Genomic DNA, 17,277 nt, shown 5'->3' with positions numbered 1-17,277 from the left:
AGCTTTCCTAAACTCAGTCTTACCAAACTACCAGCTAGGCAGACAGGTGTTTGTAGATTCAAAATGAATATTCTTCATAGTACAGCTTTTGTCTAATACTATTCCTCCATCTATTTACCAGTCACCTGCACAATGTGCAAATATTCAATACTGTCCCCCAATTCGGCAGTCACCTTCAATCCAGCCACCCTATATTCATATACTCCATCTGTGTAATCAGACAACTCATCTGGCCATCCATCCATACACTTATTTAATTAGTCAAGTTGTTTGGGTATTTACCTTTGATAATTCATCCCCAGTCTCTCCCAGTTAAGCAGGCAGATGTTTCCACGTGCTAACGAAGGCAGTGGGGATCAGAGAATAAGGCACAGTGGTGATGGAGTTCCAACTATCGGAGGTGGGATCATAACAGTCTAATGTTTTACACCGCTGCGTCCCAAAATAACCTCCGACCACATAGAGCTTATTCCCCGAGGCCACTGCATGGCAGCTCATCCGCTTGGACGTCATGTCGCCAACTCGAGTCCACTGGTTGGTGTCACAGTCAAATCGATAGGCTGAGGCAGCAGTGAATTCAGTGTCACCACCCATGATGAAGATCTGACTGCCCAGGACAGCAGCTGCTGTGTAGCGCCAAGGCTGGGGACATTCAGCCGCAATATTCCAGCGATTGCCCACTGGGTCATAGCATTGGACCTGGCCAAAGAAAAATAAGTGAATCAGAAAGTTATGTCAGTGGGACATGTTAATGGTTACCAACTAGGTTAAAGCACTGGGCCTAAAATGTAGAAAGGTAAGATGTTGAAACCTTTGAGTCATAACATAGAAAGCATTCCAGATTTAAGAAAATTTAATTCAGTCTATGTTCCCATTCACCTTTTTCCATGCATATTAGCCAAAGAACAATTTCCATAAAAACACAGGAACACCCTGGATAGAGGAAGTTAAGTTGCCACCTGATGTGAAGATGCGTCAGATGGTGTCTTTGGTGATGAGAATGAATAGGAAGCCCCGGGATTTGTTCTAATTACCAGTTAGCAAAAATAAATGGCTCTGTCATTTATTACGGAAAGCATGAAGTCTGTAAAGGGTTTTAACAGGTGAAAAATCAACTTCTGGATCTCTCACAAGATCCATAACCAGCACAATGCATTGCAAATATTTAAACCTGAGAACTCTGGTCATGTTCTTGATAAATCTGCAATATTTTCACTGTCTTTACCATTTCACCTAAATGGTAAGTAGAGAGTAGATTGAAAATAGGATTGGATATATTGAAGGGATACTTTGTCATTGTGATCTCTACATGCTTATTATACATATATTGTAGAGAAAAAAAAATCTACATCTGTCCAACAGTTTTTCTTATTCCCAATTGTTATACCACTTGTTGCAAGGGAACTGGCTATTAATAAATCCAGCGAACAATAATTGAAGAAATTGAAAAGATGTGATCAGGAACATTTAATCACATGTCATATCAAGGTAGTTTTTTAATGGAGTAAGTGTACTATAGCTTCTTTCATTAAGAGGAAGACTGTCGAATACACCAACCTTAGAGGCCTTGTCTCTGTGGATGGTTGTTCCTCCAAATACAAAGAGTTTTAGTTTGGCACTGACCACCGCTGCATTACTGACTCCGTCTCTTAGGGGAGCCATCATTGTCCACTTATTACTTAGAGGGTCATATCGCTCAACCTAGGACAACATTATTTAATAGAATATTTTAGAAATCCTCATAGGAGATTAATAAAGGAAACTTTATTAATCCCTATAAACTTAATCTTAATATGCATTTATGAATTCAGAAATATGGTACAAATGATGTTATAAATAACTTTCAAAACACCAAAGTGTCTCTTTCAGATTCTGTTTTAAAAAAACTGATAGAAAAATACTACACTTGCTAGAAAAAGTATTTCTGTCTCTCACAGAAGTGCTAAAATACCCTTTTTAAAAAAAAAATAAATCAAAAAGTTAAAATGCAATTAGTTTTCACCTGTTTTAAGGATACTGAGGGTGAGGCAGGGAATACCCCCGCTATAGCTGTATGACCTCCTACAACGTACAGACTATTCTCTAGTTCAGCTGACCCATGGCCAAACCTGGAGAAACAAGGATAATTGCATTAGTGGGGTGCACACTTTCACCATATTAGTATCCACACCATCTAGTTTGTTATTATCAGACTCGCAGTGAACCATGCGCTAAGATTGCCAAGCATTGGCTGGACTGGTATAACGCACACTGCCATTGGACTCTGGAGCATTGGAAACATGTTCTCTGGAGGGATGAATTATGCTTTACTATCTGGCAATCTGATGGATGAATCTGGGTTTGGTGGAAGCCAGGAGAATGCCACCTGCCTGAATGCATAATGCCAACTGTAAAGTTCGATAGAGGAGGAATATTGGTCTGGGGCCGTTTTTCATGGTTTGGGTGAGGCCCCTTAGTTCCAGAGAAGGGAAATCTTAATGTTACAGCACACAATGACATTCTAGATAATTGGGGAAGGCCGCTTTCCTGTTTTAGCATGACAATGTCCCTGTGCAAGATCCATAAAGACATGGTTTGCCAAGTTTGGTGTGGAACAATCTGACTGGCCTGCACAGAGCCCTGATCTCAAGCCCATCCAAAACCTTTGGGATGAATTGGAATGCTGACTATGAGCCAGGCCTCCTCACCCAACATTGGTGCCCGACCTCACTAATGCTCTTGTGGCTGAATGGCAGTGAATCCCTACCGCCATGTTCCAAAATCTAGTGGAAAGCCTTCCCAGAAGAGTGGAGGCTGTTATAGCAACAAAGGGGGGACCGAACTCCATATTAATGCCCATGCTTTTGGAATGACATGTTCAACAAGCACACATGGGTGTGATGTTCAGTTGTCCACATATTTTTGACCGTGCAGTGTTGCTAAAGTAGTGAGGTAGGAGCCACATAATTATCCTATAAAATGCTTTTTTTTCAACCCCAAGAATATCAACCGTAGCTTGGTGAAGCAATAATGTTGTGTGTGTAGTTTTTTTTCTCCCTATGCTTTTTCATGATTTGTCACTTACAGATGATTGAATATTTAATGCAAAACTACTGATGGCCCTAAATGAGAGGCCAACTCTCTCTCTCTCTCTTTGTTTTCTGTCCATCCAAAGAATCAACAGACTGATGAACCTTTCAATATCTGTATTGTACATGTTTTTTTTTTTTTAGTATGTCATATAAACATCGTCACCTTGGACAAACTTGCAAACTGTGTGTGTGTCTTAAACCTTGCCTGTGAGTTTTTGAGTCGTGTATATGGACTGACTGGGTAAGCTGCAAATGAATTGCTCTTGTTGGGATCAATAAAGTTATCTGAACTGAATATCCTCTGCCAAATTAGATATGACCATTTTTACTATTATTTATAGCTTTACCACATTATGGGCAAGAGTGTTTGTTACACCTGTCTTCATTGAAAGTGTTTCAAAGAAAGACATTATTTATAGTGAAGTTAACAACTACATGACGCAACAATGCTATTTATGGTAAAACAAAAGATATATTTTTACCTGGCTATAAGCATGGGTGCTCCTTTAGACCACTCTTCATGGACAGTATCATAGATCCAGACGTCTTTAGACACTCCATTTTCTGAACCTCTTCCTCCCGTCACGTAAACCTTACAGCCAATAGCACAAGCACTGAACTCCTTCCTTGGGCTAGGCAGGTCTGCCTTCGGGATGATCTCCTTAGCTTTATGGTCAACCTATAAATAGATTAACCATACTAGTTATTACACTTTTAGTTTGTAGAGTTTACATTAAAACGCACACCTATAGAATTCCTTCCACAGTAGGCTCCAGAAAAGTTTGGTTTCTGGCATTGTGCCTACCCACAAAGATTGTTTTGTTTCTTTTATTAGTTTTATTGATCACAGGCAGGGAGGCCCTGTGATGGTCTGGCGGCCTGTACAGGGTGTCTCCCTGCCTGCCGCACAATGACTGCCGGGATAGGCTCCAGCATCCCCGCGACCCTGTGTAGGATAAGCTGTTTGGATAATGGATGGAGGCAGGGAGATCTGCCCTGGGGATGGGTTAGGAGTGCTTGGTAGAGGAGTGGTCTTCTTCACTATATGGAATTAGTTAATGGTGATCAATTTTTCTTGCTTAGCTAAGCCTGAGTGGGGATATTGGTCATGGCTCAAGGTGCACTGTGAGCATTAGTTACTAACAAATTAAGCAGCATATAATTTCTTTTAGCCAGAGTGGCCCTTGCACAGATGAAAAATTGCCCCTGCAGAAAAAAAAAGGTCAATAGAATAAAATAATGAGAACTCAATATTGAGAACTCGTCATCTGTCCTTGTAGTTCAGCTGTATTTCTCACCTGTCCGTGAATTTATATGCATGTATGCAAGTACTCTGTGTGTGTGTGTGTGTGTGTGGTATCCATGGCATTTCACGAACAACTATCTCCTCAGCATAAACAGTGTGTGCAGGATAAGTGGGCTCTGGAAGTGGTGAGCTAATGGTATTATGGATTTATTAGGTAGAATAGAAGGAAGAAAAGCAGGAAAGATGGAAGCGAGGGAGAAACACAGGGGAATGATGTCTAACCTAGGTTAGCCACATTTTACTGCACAGTGTTACAAGAGAACGGTATGTGCCTTGGTCTGAGGCACACAGATGACACATCTCTGGTATGCTGTTTAAAGGGCAAATAAGCATTCATTTTTAGTCTGTCTCCACCTACTCGCATTTGGAGAAAAGGGGAAAAAGGGATGTAGATGAAAAGGACAGTGGCTGTTTTTGATGCCCCCGTAGAAAGAGGGCAATTCGGAGGGGGTTGATGGTGTTGTGTGTTTTCCTCTCAATGTTAGAAAAAGCATAGGTTTTATATCTCAAAGTGACCATGTGATGCATCTCGTTTTTTGTTTTGTTGATTTAACCATTTCTACCATTCTGGGCCCAACAACCTACATGTGTTCAGCACAAAAAAAAAAGAAAAAGTTTACTACCCCTTTTAGACATATTGGTAATTCATTTTCAGTGACTTCTCATCACTTGTTTCCAACATATTTAAGTTCTATGCCTATTTATCCAAGTAAAATACATTTTTCTGCATTTTTTTTTTTTAACACTCATCATCCCTGCACTGGTATAAGCATCAAGTCAGGCTCAAGTTTCTTACTCAATGAATGATGTAAGTTAATAAAATTTGCATCATATAAAATAACTTTCCAAATCTGACGCTACCTAAAGCAGTGTCAATTGCAATTAAAAAAAAAAAAATCAGTCAATGGTCAGACCTACAACCCCTCAAAGGCAACCATGTGCCATGGAATGCAACCAGTCACTACACAGTTAATCAGTGCTTTTGCTGATTAATACACATACTCATGGCACATGGTGGTTGCCTTTGCCTCTTCAAATGATTCACCCCAAGAAACATGCTGAAAGCTACCATTTTTGTAACTTAACATTTTGCTTATGCGCAACATCAAAAAAGCCTTGCTGCCAAAGCCACTGATGTCGTCACTGCTAGCCAAGCCCTTTCACAGTAGGCCTCCATATGAAATCAAAAGTAAATGTGGGCAAGAGGTAATGGATACTGTGTAGGCCTGGTCCACATTGCTTACCTCTCTACCTGTGTGTGACTGCTACCTTGCTGAACTGCTGCGGCTCGCATGCGTGTGGTGTCCACACAGACACATTGCTGCTGCAGTGCTGCTACTGCCAGCCCTATCTCTCTACACAGAGTTTGCCTTTGATAATGACCATCAACAATCAAATGTTTCATTTCATACATGACCCTTAATGTTCTGTTAACTTAATAACATAATTATAGCCTACATGGGGTTTCTGCTATGACTATATAGTACAAATGTGTAGCCTCCACTTTCTAACATGTCATTGCTATAATGGTTAGAAAATATTGATTTCATGTCCGTGTCATATTCTACAGATAAAGACATTGAAACTATAGTGAAAAGTGTCAGTTATGTAATGTAATGTTGCTGGTATGACGTCAACATGACCATCAACAGATAATTTTCACTGTCTAGTTTTGCTGAGCTGTGCACCTCACGCAGAGAAAAATAGGCATCACATCTATTCTCTCGTTGCACCGCTGCAGCGTGGTTTGAGCCGCGTCTGAGCCACGCTGCTCATGCGGGCTTGTGTGGCTGCTCCAACCTGTTAACATAGGCGCTGAAATGAAAAGCAAGAGGATCCGCGGTACACATGTGCTGCTCAGGTAGGTGGTGTGGCCCAGTCCTTATTTTACAGAGAAAGACTTGTGCTACTTTGAAAGGGCTGTGCTTTTTCTGTATCTTGCAATCCAGCTTTAGTAAAGTAAAAGGAAAAAATATTGTGATACAAATCATAAAAATGACTTTGTTCATATTGCCAAAACCCTTTCAGGGTTCCCATTCTTTTTAAGAAATAATTTTTCATGACAGCCGCTGCTCACAGGAGGTCATATTATTCAGTATTAACCACCAATTGAATCCTCAACAGTCTGTAAACACACTGAAATGTTCAGTTGATCGTCAGACATAACCCCCAAACTTTCAAGCACTGATATGCAGTCTCAGGTGCTATAAATATGGCTGGATATATCTCGGCAGGTAAAATGTACAATTTCATAACCTAACGAGAATTTTCCATGTCCTACTATTTCCAGGACATTTGATCAGTATTATCATTTTCCAGGTGTTTTGCATGACTGGAGAACTATTCTGTAAATTTCTAGGTTTTCAAGGATGCATGGGAACTCGTGGTCTTTTTTCTTTATGTGCATATATGCCTTTCACCTGGTAGATCTTGTCACACATGAATGTCTGTCCTCCCAGAATAAGTAGCGTGTGTCCTGCCTTGCGTGGTCTAGCGCACGGACTGGTCACCACTCCATCGTTTTGAAGAATTTTCTTTTTACACTGCATTGCCTCCTCCACTATTAACCTTTAGATGAGAGGAGGAAAGTAGAGTAGCGGAGAAGAGGCGAAAAGTGAAAATGAGGAGGGCAGTGGAGGAAGAAGAGGAGCATAGGCAAGGGAGAGTGGGGAGAGAAAACATGGGCTGAGATTAAGGATGATACATTTTTATTAAATCATCTTACTAACAGCATAGCCTCAACCACTATCAAACTGCAAGAGATGGGAAAAGAGGACATGACGAAAATGACTATAATTTCCCATTGTCTCCTTTATTGCCATGGTTTTAAAATAATTTTTAGAACCTTTTCAGCAGGGTTTTTAAGATGGCTCAAATGGAAATTTTCCTCTTATTTTCACAAAGCATTATTGAAATTCTGGAGAAGAGGGGAGGTCAAAATGCAGGAGGGTGTGGGTTGGGATGACACGTTGAATTTGCTATGTGATTCTCGCTATTGCTTGACTAGTGAAGGGAACGTGACACTACTCTGTCAAAGGGGCCACTCAATCATATTCTGAAATTGTGCGGCTTCAATAGCTGGGTAATTGATTTTATTTCTATTTTCATTAGCACCACCTTGACTCAACTAATGTCAAATTTTAAGGCAAACCTTGCCCCAAGTATTATTAACAGGCATTCATGTATGTCCAAATACAGATCTTTAAGATACCGTTCATTTAATTAATATTAATGGTCTTCTACTAGGGCCTGTTGAGGGATTATAAAAAAAAAAAAAAAAAAACCCTCCCCAAGAATTGGAATTCATATATACTTTTTTTTACCCCCCCCCCCCAATTTAAAAGGGGGAAAAATAATCATTATCAATATTATTTCTAAGGTAAGATAAGATAAGCTGTACTTTATTTTTTTTTTATTTTTCCCTCCCCTTTTCTCCCCAATTGTACTTGGCCAATTACCCCACTCTTCCAAGCCGTCCCGGTCGCTGCTTCACCCCCTCTGCTGATCCGGGTAGGGCTGCAGACTACCACATGCTTCCTCCAATACATGTGGAGTCACCAGCCGCTTCTTTTCACCTGACAGTTAGGAGTTTCGCCAGGGGGACGTAGCGCGTGGGAGGATCACGCTCTTCCTCCAGTTCCCCCTCCCCCCTGAACAGGCGCCCCGACTGACCAGAGGAGGTGCTAGTGCAGCAACCAGGACACATACCCACATCCGGCTTCCCACCTGCAGACACAGCCAATTGTGTCTGTAGGGACATCTGACCAAGCCGGAGGTAACGCAGTGATTCGACCTGTATTGGTAGGCAATGGAATAGACCGCCACGCCACCTAGACGCCCAAATGTACTTTTCATTGGTAGGAGAAATAGAAGATGAGATGGATTGCAAGTTATCTGTCCTTCCGCACAGGCCCTTCCTTTCCAATAAATTTACCAGCACAGATCAGCAGACCACCAGCCATGTATTACCTAGTCTACTCAGTTATAGTGTTGGTCTTCTGAGGATGTGACCCACTGATAAGGTCAAAAAGGCTGTATACACACACACGGACACACACATTAAACCAACACCCTACCTGCTCCTCTTGTCAGCCATTACCAGCTCTTCACATGCCACAGCCTCTAATAGACATTCAGATGGCAGCAGTGCCAACCTGATGCCCTTCAGCAGCTCTGGTAAGTGGTGGCGTCTTCCCTCCAAGTCATACCGAACCCACCGCATTACAGAATTGAATACAACCTGGAGAAAAATAATGTGTGAACATTTAAAAATTAAATCAATATATGAAAAAAAAAATTGGCAGGTCAGGCAATTGATGGCAGAAGCTCACCCTTAAGTTACACTAAATCCACCGCATTTGAATAAAAACTTAGGACCAAAAATAGCTTTCTTCTCCCCCGATTTAACATTGACATGTTACTGGAATTCAATGATGCTCCTGACTACTATGTGTTGGCTTCAGCCTTTAAAATCGGTGCACTGCAGCCCTGTTCAGTATGGGACATTCAAATAAGGAGCTAAACTGGCTTGTGAAATGCAGGGATCGCTAGAGAGAAAAGAGGATTCCTCACCTGTTCATCTTCTATCTCCAGCTCATCACTCAGTATCAGCTCAAGCAGTTTGTCTTGAGATAGACTATAGAAATCCTCTGTTTCTCTTACCTAAAAGGCAGACACTTTTTTTTTTTAATGATGTGAACAAATAAATTGGGGTGGAAAAAATGAGGGTAAAATCTCTCCAAAAACTCGGCTGAATAGATGAATGTCTTTTTATGCCTTTATGCATGAAAAGTGCCACACACACACCTCGCCAATCTGACCCTTTTTGCACTTTGTCCGTAATTTAAGATTTTTATACTTGTAAACATTTCCCCTTTTAGCCAGTTACAAGACAAATTTAGTCTCCCTTACACTAATTTTTTCCACTACTTGCAGGTTAGGCACATTGCATAGCAATCTTTAGCGCAGTTTGAAACATTAACCATGTAGTACTGCTTTTATGAGCTTATGGCACAAGCTCCTTCCTCAACTGTTAGTGCCATAGTTTTTCATCCTTTTTATAGAGACCACCTGCTTGAACCATCTTAAGGAGGCATGAAATATGGAAACCAGCTCTGAAATATCAGATGAGCTTTGGGAAGAGAGGTTAAGTAGAATTAAGTGTGCTCCATTACTGCCTGACTTCAACTAAGGGTTACGCATTGCATACATTTTTTAAAAACTAAGCTAAATAAGATTTACCCCTCTCTCTGCTATTTGTGGCAAGTGTAAATAATTAGATGACACTTTTGCACATCTTTTTTGGTCATGCCCCAAACTATGCAAGTTTTGTGAAGACATCTTTTAATGATTCTCATCAATATTTGGGAAGAAAACCATCCCTGACTGTGTCCTTGCTATAACAGGATGCTCTGAAAGTGCCTCTAGGTTACCATATGAGATGCAACAGGCTCTCATGTTTGTTATGGCTGTGGCTAAAAGAGCCATTCTGACAGCGGAACTCCACTTCCTCACCTTGCTTTAAGGAATGGCACAATGCTATGGCTTCCTATTTGTATTTAGAAGAGGAGATAATCTGCATCTCAAACTCAACATTTTTAAGGATCCGAGGTCCCTTTATTGAACATATCCAAAGTTAGGCTAGCTAATGCAAATTGTGTACAAGTGTAGGTAGATGCATGTGTTTGCAGGTATCTTGGTGTGTGCACCTTTAAGTTACCTCTTGTATTCATTGGCCTTCCTTTGTCTATCGGACTTCATCTGATTTCATCTGATCTCAAGATCACTTTAAAATATGATGTATTTTATCTTATTTGGGCAAGCAACCTTTTATGTTGGGTTTACTTTTCTCATTAATCTGGCAAGGTTGCCTTTTTTATGTTTTGTCTTATGTTGAGGTGTGGGGAGAATGGGATTGGATGGAGGATTCAATCATATGTCTCTTTTGTATTTCTCTTTTTATTTCTGTATGTTCCTATCTCGGAACTTGTTGAAATGTAAAAAAAAAAAAAAAAAAATCAATGGCTAGTCTTAGTTGTGATTTACTTTTCCAAATGAAATAAATTGACTGTTGGGAAGATGGGAAGAGCAATGTAAAACAGCAATATGGTTGCAAATGGGAGCTTTTATATAAGAAAAATGTTAAGTCTATGTTTTCTTCCGACTCCTCCAACCGAATAGCCATGTAAGTATATTTATTCCCTGTCTGTATCTTAAACCAGACAAGACTAGAATGTAGTTAACATTTTCTGTGTTTGACATCACCTTTGGTATTGCATAAAAAATAAATCAATTAATCAAGTAGAATTCAACCCTACAATTTATTGGCGGGCAAAGGGCAGCTGTTGGAAGCCGGATATAGGCAATATCATTACTTTATGTGGGAACGGTCAGCAAGAATTTGAAATAGGTGAGTGCCAAGTTTCTCCTCATAATTTAACACACACACAGCTATATAAGACATCTACATATACGACATTTCTGCTGAACATGAGTAGAAAACGTAAACCTTTACCGTTTCATAATGGACTAGACACATCCGCCATGAAAGCTCATACAGTCTTTTACATTGATGGGCATCTGATAGCAGCATCATTCCCAGGCAGTTGGAGGAATGAAGGTTCTTTTCTAAAAACTCTGCAGCCGCATCCCGAATGTCATGGAACTGCAACATGTCCCCCGCTTCCAACAACGACTCTGCATTCTCCTCGTTAATGATGACTCGGGAGGAGTAGGCAAAGTCCAGCAGTAGCTCCAAAACCTGGGATGGAAACATCAAGTTGATAAAAGGATTAGTTGCTGGTTAATGTTGGAGCTTTTTTTTTCTCTTCTTCTTCTTCTTTTGCTCTTACTGCAGTTCTCAGTGAAAATAAATAAACCCGGCCTGGGCTTTTTGTTGCATGTCATCCCCTCTCTCTCCCCTGCCTTTCCTATCTCTCTCAACTATCGCTATCTAATAAAGGTGGAAAATGCCAAAAAAATAAAAAATAAATAAAAAAAACTTAAAAAAAATTTGTATTGGTTTTTCAGACTTGTGGAAATGTAAATCTACTTTGTGCTTTGATTCTCCTAAAATCACGTAGCTTGACGTGCACTCTTGGCTGTCAAATGATAAATGTAGCGCTCTATGATGAAAGTTGGTAATATTCAAAATAGGACATGCCTAAGATGGAAGTTTCAGACCTTTTCAAGTATCAAACGTTCCAGAAAATACAGGAAATATAATACAGGAATCTTTTGAGTGACAGTACACAGCGCTTCAAATTAATCGGGCCAATTAAAAAAAATAAAAAAAAAACCATCACAAAGCAAATGCACAAATAAACAGACAGAAAAGCTTCCTCTGGCGTCCGGGTAGCATAGGGGTCTATTCTGTTGCCTATCAACACGGGGATTGCCGGTTTGAATCCCTGTGTTACCTCCGGCTTGGTCGGGCATCCCTTCAGACACAGTTGGCCGTGTCTGTGGGTGGGAAGTCGGATGTGGGTATGTATCCGGTTGAACACCAGAGGAGCTGCAGCTCGTCTGGTGTTCTCCCACACAACTCCCCTTCTCATGTCCTTAGACTGGCTCCCAGTAGCTGCTCGCATCCAGTTTAAGACTCTGGTGCTAACTTACAGGGCAGTGAAGGAAACAGCTCCTTCCTATCTCCAGGCCTGGTTGCCCCATAGCTCAGAGGCCCTTGCTGCCAATTGACCCGGTCATGGCTCTTTTTTGTCCTGGCCCCACAGTAGTGGAATGAACTCCCCACTGATGTCAGGACAGTGGAGTCGCTGCCCATCTTTCGGCACAGGTTAGAAACTCACCTCTTCAAGAACTACTACCCTGTTACTTAGCACTTATTGTATTCACTCATTAAAAAACAAAAACCTCTTTCTTGCACTTTTAATTTAGCACTGGTTTTGCTCTTAGATGCTCGTTTAGATACACTTATGACCTGTGATGACTAGTAGTTCTGATTTCCTACGTTAAATGCACTTATTGTAAGTCATTTTGGATAAAAGCGTCGGCTAAATGACTGTAATGTATCCTGGTCGCTGCACTAGTGCCTCCTCTGGTTGGTTGGGGCGCCTGGAACTGGGGGAAATGGGGTGATCCTCCAACGCGCTATGTCCCCCTGGCGAAATTCCTCACTGTCAGGTGAAAAGAAGCGGCTGGCGACTCCATGTGTATCAGGAGACGTGATAATCTGCAGCCCTCCCTGCATCGGCAGAGGAGGTGGAGCAGCGACCAGGATGGCTTGGAAGGGTGGGGTAATTGGCCAAGTACAATTGGGGGGGAAAAGGGGGGGGGTCCATAAAAAAAGAAAAGCTTCCTCTAGAATCATTGACAGACAAAATTAATCTCCATCTTAGATGTTTAACACTGGCTAAAATGTAAAAAGAAAACCAAGAATGAGAATTAAAAGCCAAATGAAGTCCTTGCTACAATGACCAGAGGGTGAATGTGTTTAAGATATAAATTAAAGCTTATTAAATCACATCTCATATGATTGTAAATATTGGTAGTACCTCTGGGTGTATGCTGTCTCTGAAGTTGACATCACTGTCCAGACTTTCTCTCAGGCCTCCACTGAACATCGCCTCAAAGTAGCGACTGCATGCTGCCAAAACTGCCCTGGGAGAGAAAACTCAGAAATTTCACCTCATTTGAATAATAAGTTGACTGGCTCTCTAAGGAATACATTTTTTTCAAAATGGGGTGACAATAAATATTAGTTTCAACTAATGCAAACATGTAAAATGTATGACTTAAAACTTTTGGTAATCCCCCCCCCCCCCTTTTCTCCCCACTTGTATCCGACCAATTACCCCACGCTCCCATGCCATCCCGGTCGCTGCTCCACCCCCTCTGCCGATCCAGGGAAGGCTGCAGGCTACCAATCAATGAAGTTGCATTTTATATAGCACACATGCCTTCTCTGATACAGCCGCTTCTTTTCACCTGACAGTGAAGAGTTTCACCAGGGGGACGTAGCACGTGGGAGGATCATGCTATTCCCCCCCAGTTCCACCTCCTGAACAGGTGCCCTGACCGACCAGAGGAGGTGCTAGTGCAGCGACCAGGACACACACCCACATCCAGCTTCCCACTTGTAGACATGGCCAATTGTGTCTTTAGGGACGCCCGACCAAGCCAGAGGTAACACGGGGATTCAAACCGCCGATCCCTGTGTTGGTAGGCAACGGAATAGACTGCTACGCTACCCGAACGCCCAATAGACACTTCCATTTAATAGTTGTCACAATTGAGGCTTTAAGAGAAACTGTTTGTTTCCATTGCACATTTGACAGATTATGGCGTCTTTTTGAAGTCTGAAAAAAAGCCAGATTGTCTACAAGCTAATCTTGATGCAGTATACTGAGAATCCAAAGTCAAGAAAATTTTACACAGATTGGAGTTGAATGAGCAGAGGTATTCCAATGCAGTTTTTATAAGATATTAAAATCAATATTTTTAAAGTAAGCCATCATATAAATTGTAAAGAATGTCTATCATTTTACCATAAAAATAAGCAATCGTCTTTCTGCTTTTGTCAACATAAATTAAATATGATAGAAAATGAAATTATGCAGCAGAAGATCTTGCAAAAGTAGAACGGTATACTGGCTACTTTACATGTAACAAACTTCTGTGAAAATACAAAGGTACAAAATACTTTTGCTTTAATACTCTATGCTATGTCATGGCCAATTCAGTCCAGGGCTGCATTTTCATTATCTTTGGAAATATGCCAACCAAGACTGGATGACAAAGCTCAATGCTCAAGGCCCTACAATGTAGAAATGTTTTAAATGCATTCAGTGTCGGGTAAACTCGGCCTTTTGGCACCATTTTTTGTGCCCTGGTGGCCCCGTCTCCTTTGATGATCCCTGAAGGGCAGGACACATCCTGATCACAGTTGCAGAAATTTGACAGGCTTTGCCACCCACCGTTAAGAGATTCACGGCGGGATTCACCAACCAGGGAATACAAGTGGCACACACATACAATGAGCCCCTCCACCTGCCATCAGCCAAACCTGTCATAATGCTAATGTTAGATAAGCTACATCTAGAAAATTCCTTTTGGTTTGTCATTTGAGTTTATTTAAAAGCTCTACTGAGGTTATACTGCCAGTATTCTGCGTTTCACAACAAGCGATAAGAGGCTACATGTGCATGAAATGCAGCCAGTTAGTAGTTGGTGCCCTTGTATTGATTGCTATTGTAGTTTGAGCCCCTATGGCAATAAATATTGTCTGTCAAACACCCACAAACTAAACTTTGACCCCTGCTGAAAAAAGAGGGAATATTCTGAAAAGATTCTGAGATAAACAAATGGAAACGCTAAGTGTATGCATATTCATTTAGCAATATCAGCTTTTAAATATAGAAGCAAGCCTTTAAATCAATTTGTTCACTGGTAGTTTCTATAGCTGCTTCAGTAACAATGCTGCAATTTATTTTTTTAATTTAGTCAGTTTTAATCAACAGTAAATACAAAGATGAACATTTGTGAGTTAGTTACTCCAGTATATCCCTTGTATTCTGATTTCCTGTAGGGACAGTGACAGGCTTTTAAGTCATACTGTAGGGTTTCAGGTGGTAAAACGAAGGTTGCATTTATAAATCATAAACTGAAGTCACAATACATATGTCAGAATATAAACACAGCCTTGAATTACATACATCCCCAAACGTGTGCATGTTGTAAGAGACTGCATATTAGTTGATGCCAGGGTTAGAATAAGAGTAATGAGATGACTCAGTAAAAAGAAATATCTGTGCCCCTACCCAGTGTTAAGTCAAGGTTTGGATTCAACCCAATGCAAACACTGAGCTGTGTGCATAAAGGTCATTTAAATTCCAGCCACCCACAAAATGGACATTTTTCAGAGTCATGTTACAGTACAGGAGTCTTACCTGTGACATGGAAAGGAGCGATCCCCGGCCCACAGAGTGACATCAGTAAACATACACTGCTTCCTCAGTGTGTTCAGGTGTGTCAGGACGCTGTCGGGGTGCGAGGGCTTGTGGAACAGAGAGATGTTCATTGAACCTGTGCTGGTGCGGGACTTGCGATTCTCATGCACGCTCACAGACATGACAGATTCGTTTGGCACCTCCAGGGAATTACCCGGAACGATATTTCCAACTAGCAAAAGTGAACACAAAGATGAGGACAGGAAGAGGAAGAGGTGAAAGACAAAAGACAATGTTATTTTTAAGACAGGGAGTTGAAATTTCATAAGCAGCGTCCGTTTTGAACCCTGAATTCTTGTTTTTATAATAACTCATACCACAAATAATCTTAACGAGAATTATGCTGAAGTAGGCCAATACCCAAGAGTATTTATTTAAGGTGGTTCCTTTAAAACAAATATACATCATATGGTAATGGTAGAGTAGAGCAATCTCAGGAAAAATGATGTGGCACATAGCATAAACCTTCACCATAGCAGTCAAATGAGGAAGAAGAATATAGGAAGTGGCAAGTTTCAAGAAATGAAATCATTGTGACCAAAAAGCAAATGCAGAAGACCAAGCTCATAAAAGACCTGTACCAACCGATACTGCAGTGCACTATAGTTAAAACACGGGTTCAAGATGGCTTATTTTAAGGTATTGACGTCATAAGCTACACCGACTCTAAACTCAAATGGAGCTCTGGAAGTTGGTGTGGTCAGAAACAATTACCTATATCACCGTTCTTGATCTCAGTCTTCCTTCTCTCCCTTTCCCTGTTTCTCATTTTCAGCATGTTTCTCTCATTATAGACAGACAGTGATGTCTGTCTTCAACATCACTCCATCTCTGTGGCTCATCTCGTTCCATCACCTATCACTCAGTCTACATCCTTCATTTTATTTCCACGTCATGTTTAAAAACATATTTGTTCTTTATTCTTTTTAATCTTTCCAAAATATCTCTGTATCTTTTTTATTTTCCTGCCTCTGTGCATCTCCAAACCTTAGTTTCTTCTCTCTCTTCTGAAGCAGGGTAACATGATATTTGGTCTGTTATTCATGAATTATTAATCAGAGAAAGCTTGGAAAAAAGCAAAAAAAAAAAAAGCAATAGGCTTGATGTAGACAGGCTGCCAGAACCTTGAAGTTGTCCCGGGTGGTTTCTGCAGTGAAATGAAGTAGGAATACGTAAAATACTTTTTCAAGTACCCACCAGTCCCAACTGTTGGCACAACCTAATTCTACTAAAAAAGTTATTTCCAACTTGGGAAATATAAAGTTCATTCAAAATCCCCTTTATAGGCCAAATCTAACAAAGATATTGAATGTTTATGAAGATTTTTTTTCCCCCTTTGACAGCCAACATTGTACTACCAACATTCAGTAGCAGCTTTCAGCACCACCCTGTTATTGTTTGTTGGGTGTCATTACCAATTGGTTCCACGTAAATCCCCATTTTGGTCCTTGTGCTGCTTCCAGAGCAGGTAGTCGCACATAAAGCTGTTTTTTTATGTGCATACTTTTCTATACACATTTTTAAGAACATGGTGTCATTACTGTTGTGGCTAAACACTGGCAAGTGAATACAGAGAAATCAATGGCTTAAAATCTCTCAGCCTATTAGACCATTAGGATCATATTCCTTCATCATATATTTGTTTTGCCACATTGCTTTCATTCTCCAGGCCTTTTAGACCATTATGGCAGACCCGCAGAGCTCCCATTATTCATTCATTAGAGATGTTATTTGGTTAGTACAATTGCAGGGGAGAGATTAATGGGCTCTAACATGTGGTAGATGACATGTAGGCCAGAGTCAAAACAGAAACTCTATTTGGGTTTGAGGCATAACCTAAAATACTTTTAAGTAGTGAACACTTTGGGTCACTCAATTTTAGTTGAGGTTTGATAATATAGTCTGTATAGTTAAATAAGTCCAAACCAAACCCACA

At 40.7% G+C, this 17,277-nt stretch overlaps 1 protein-coding gene across 1 annotated transcript in view; it reads right to left on the bottom strand.

Moving 5' to 3' along the window:
* The window catches only part of LOC130113601 (kelch-like protein 25), a 61,057-nt gene that overhangs the window by 19,587 nt on the left and 24,193 nt on the right, over window positions 1-17,277 (bottom strand). Inside the window, exons 2-11 of the mRNA XM_056281147.1 lie at window positions 15,282-15,513; window positions 12,888-12,993; window positions 10,892-11,137; window positions 8,950-9,039; window positions 8,454-8,617; window positions 6,798-6,945; window positions 3,554-3,750; window positions 2,003-2,108; window positions 1,558-1,701; window positions 283-699 (exon numbers count right to left, since the gene is read on the bottom strand). Coding sequence (XP_056137122.1) covers window positions 313-699; window positions 1,558-1,701; window positions 2,003-2,108; window positions 3,554-3,750; window positions 6,798-6,945; window positions 8,454-8,617; window positions 8,950-9,039; window positions 10,892-11,137; window positions 12,888-12,993; window positions 15,282-15,463 — 1,770 coding nt within the window. The 5' untranslated portion in view covers window positions 15,464-15,513 and the 3' untranslated portion in view covers window positions 283-312. The remainder of the gene's footprint in view (window positions 1-282; window positions 700-1,557; window positions 1,702-2,002; window positions 2,109-3,553; window positions 3,751-6,797; window positions 6,946-8,453; window positions 8,618-8,949; window positions 9,040-10,891; window positions 11,138-12,887; window positions 12,994-15,281; window positions 15,514-17,277) is intronic.

The sequence above is a fragment of the Lampris incognitus genome, chromosome 6, assembly GCF_029633865.1.
Source record: "Lampris incognitus isolate fLamInc1 chromosome 6, fLamInc1.hap2, whole genome shotgun sequence".
Taxonomy (NCBI): Eukaryota; Metazoa; Chordata; class Actinopteri; order Lampriformes; family Lampridae; genus Lampris; species Lampris incognitus.
This window is presented reverse-complemented; position numbering and strand designations above follow the sequence as displayed.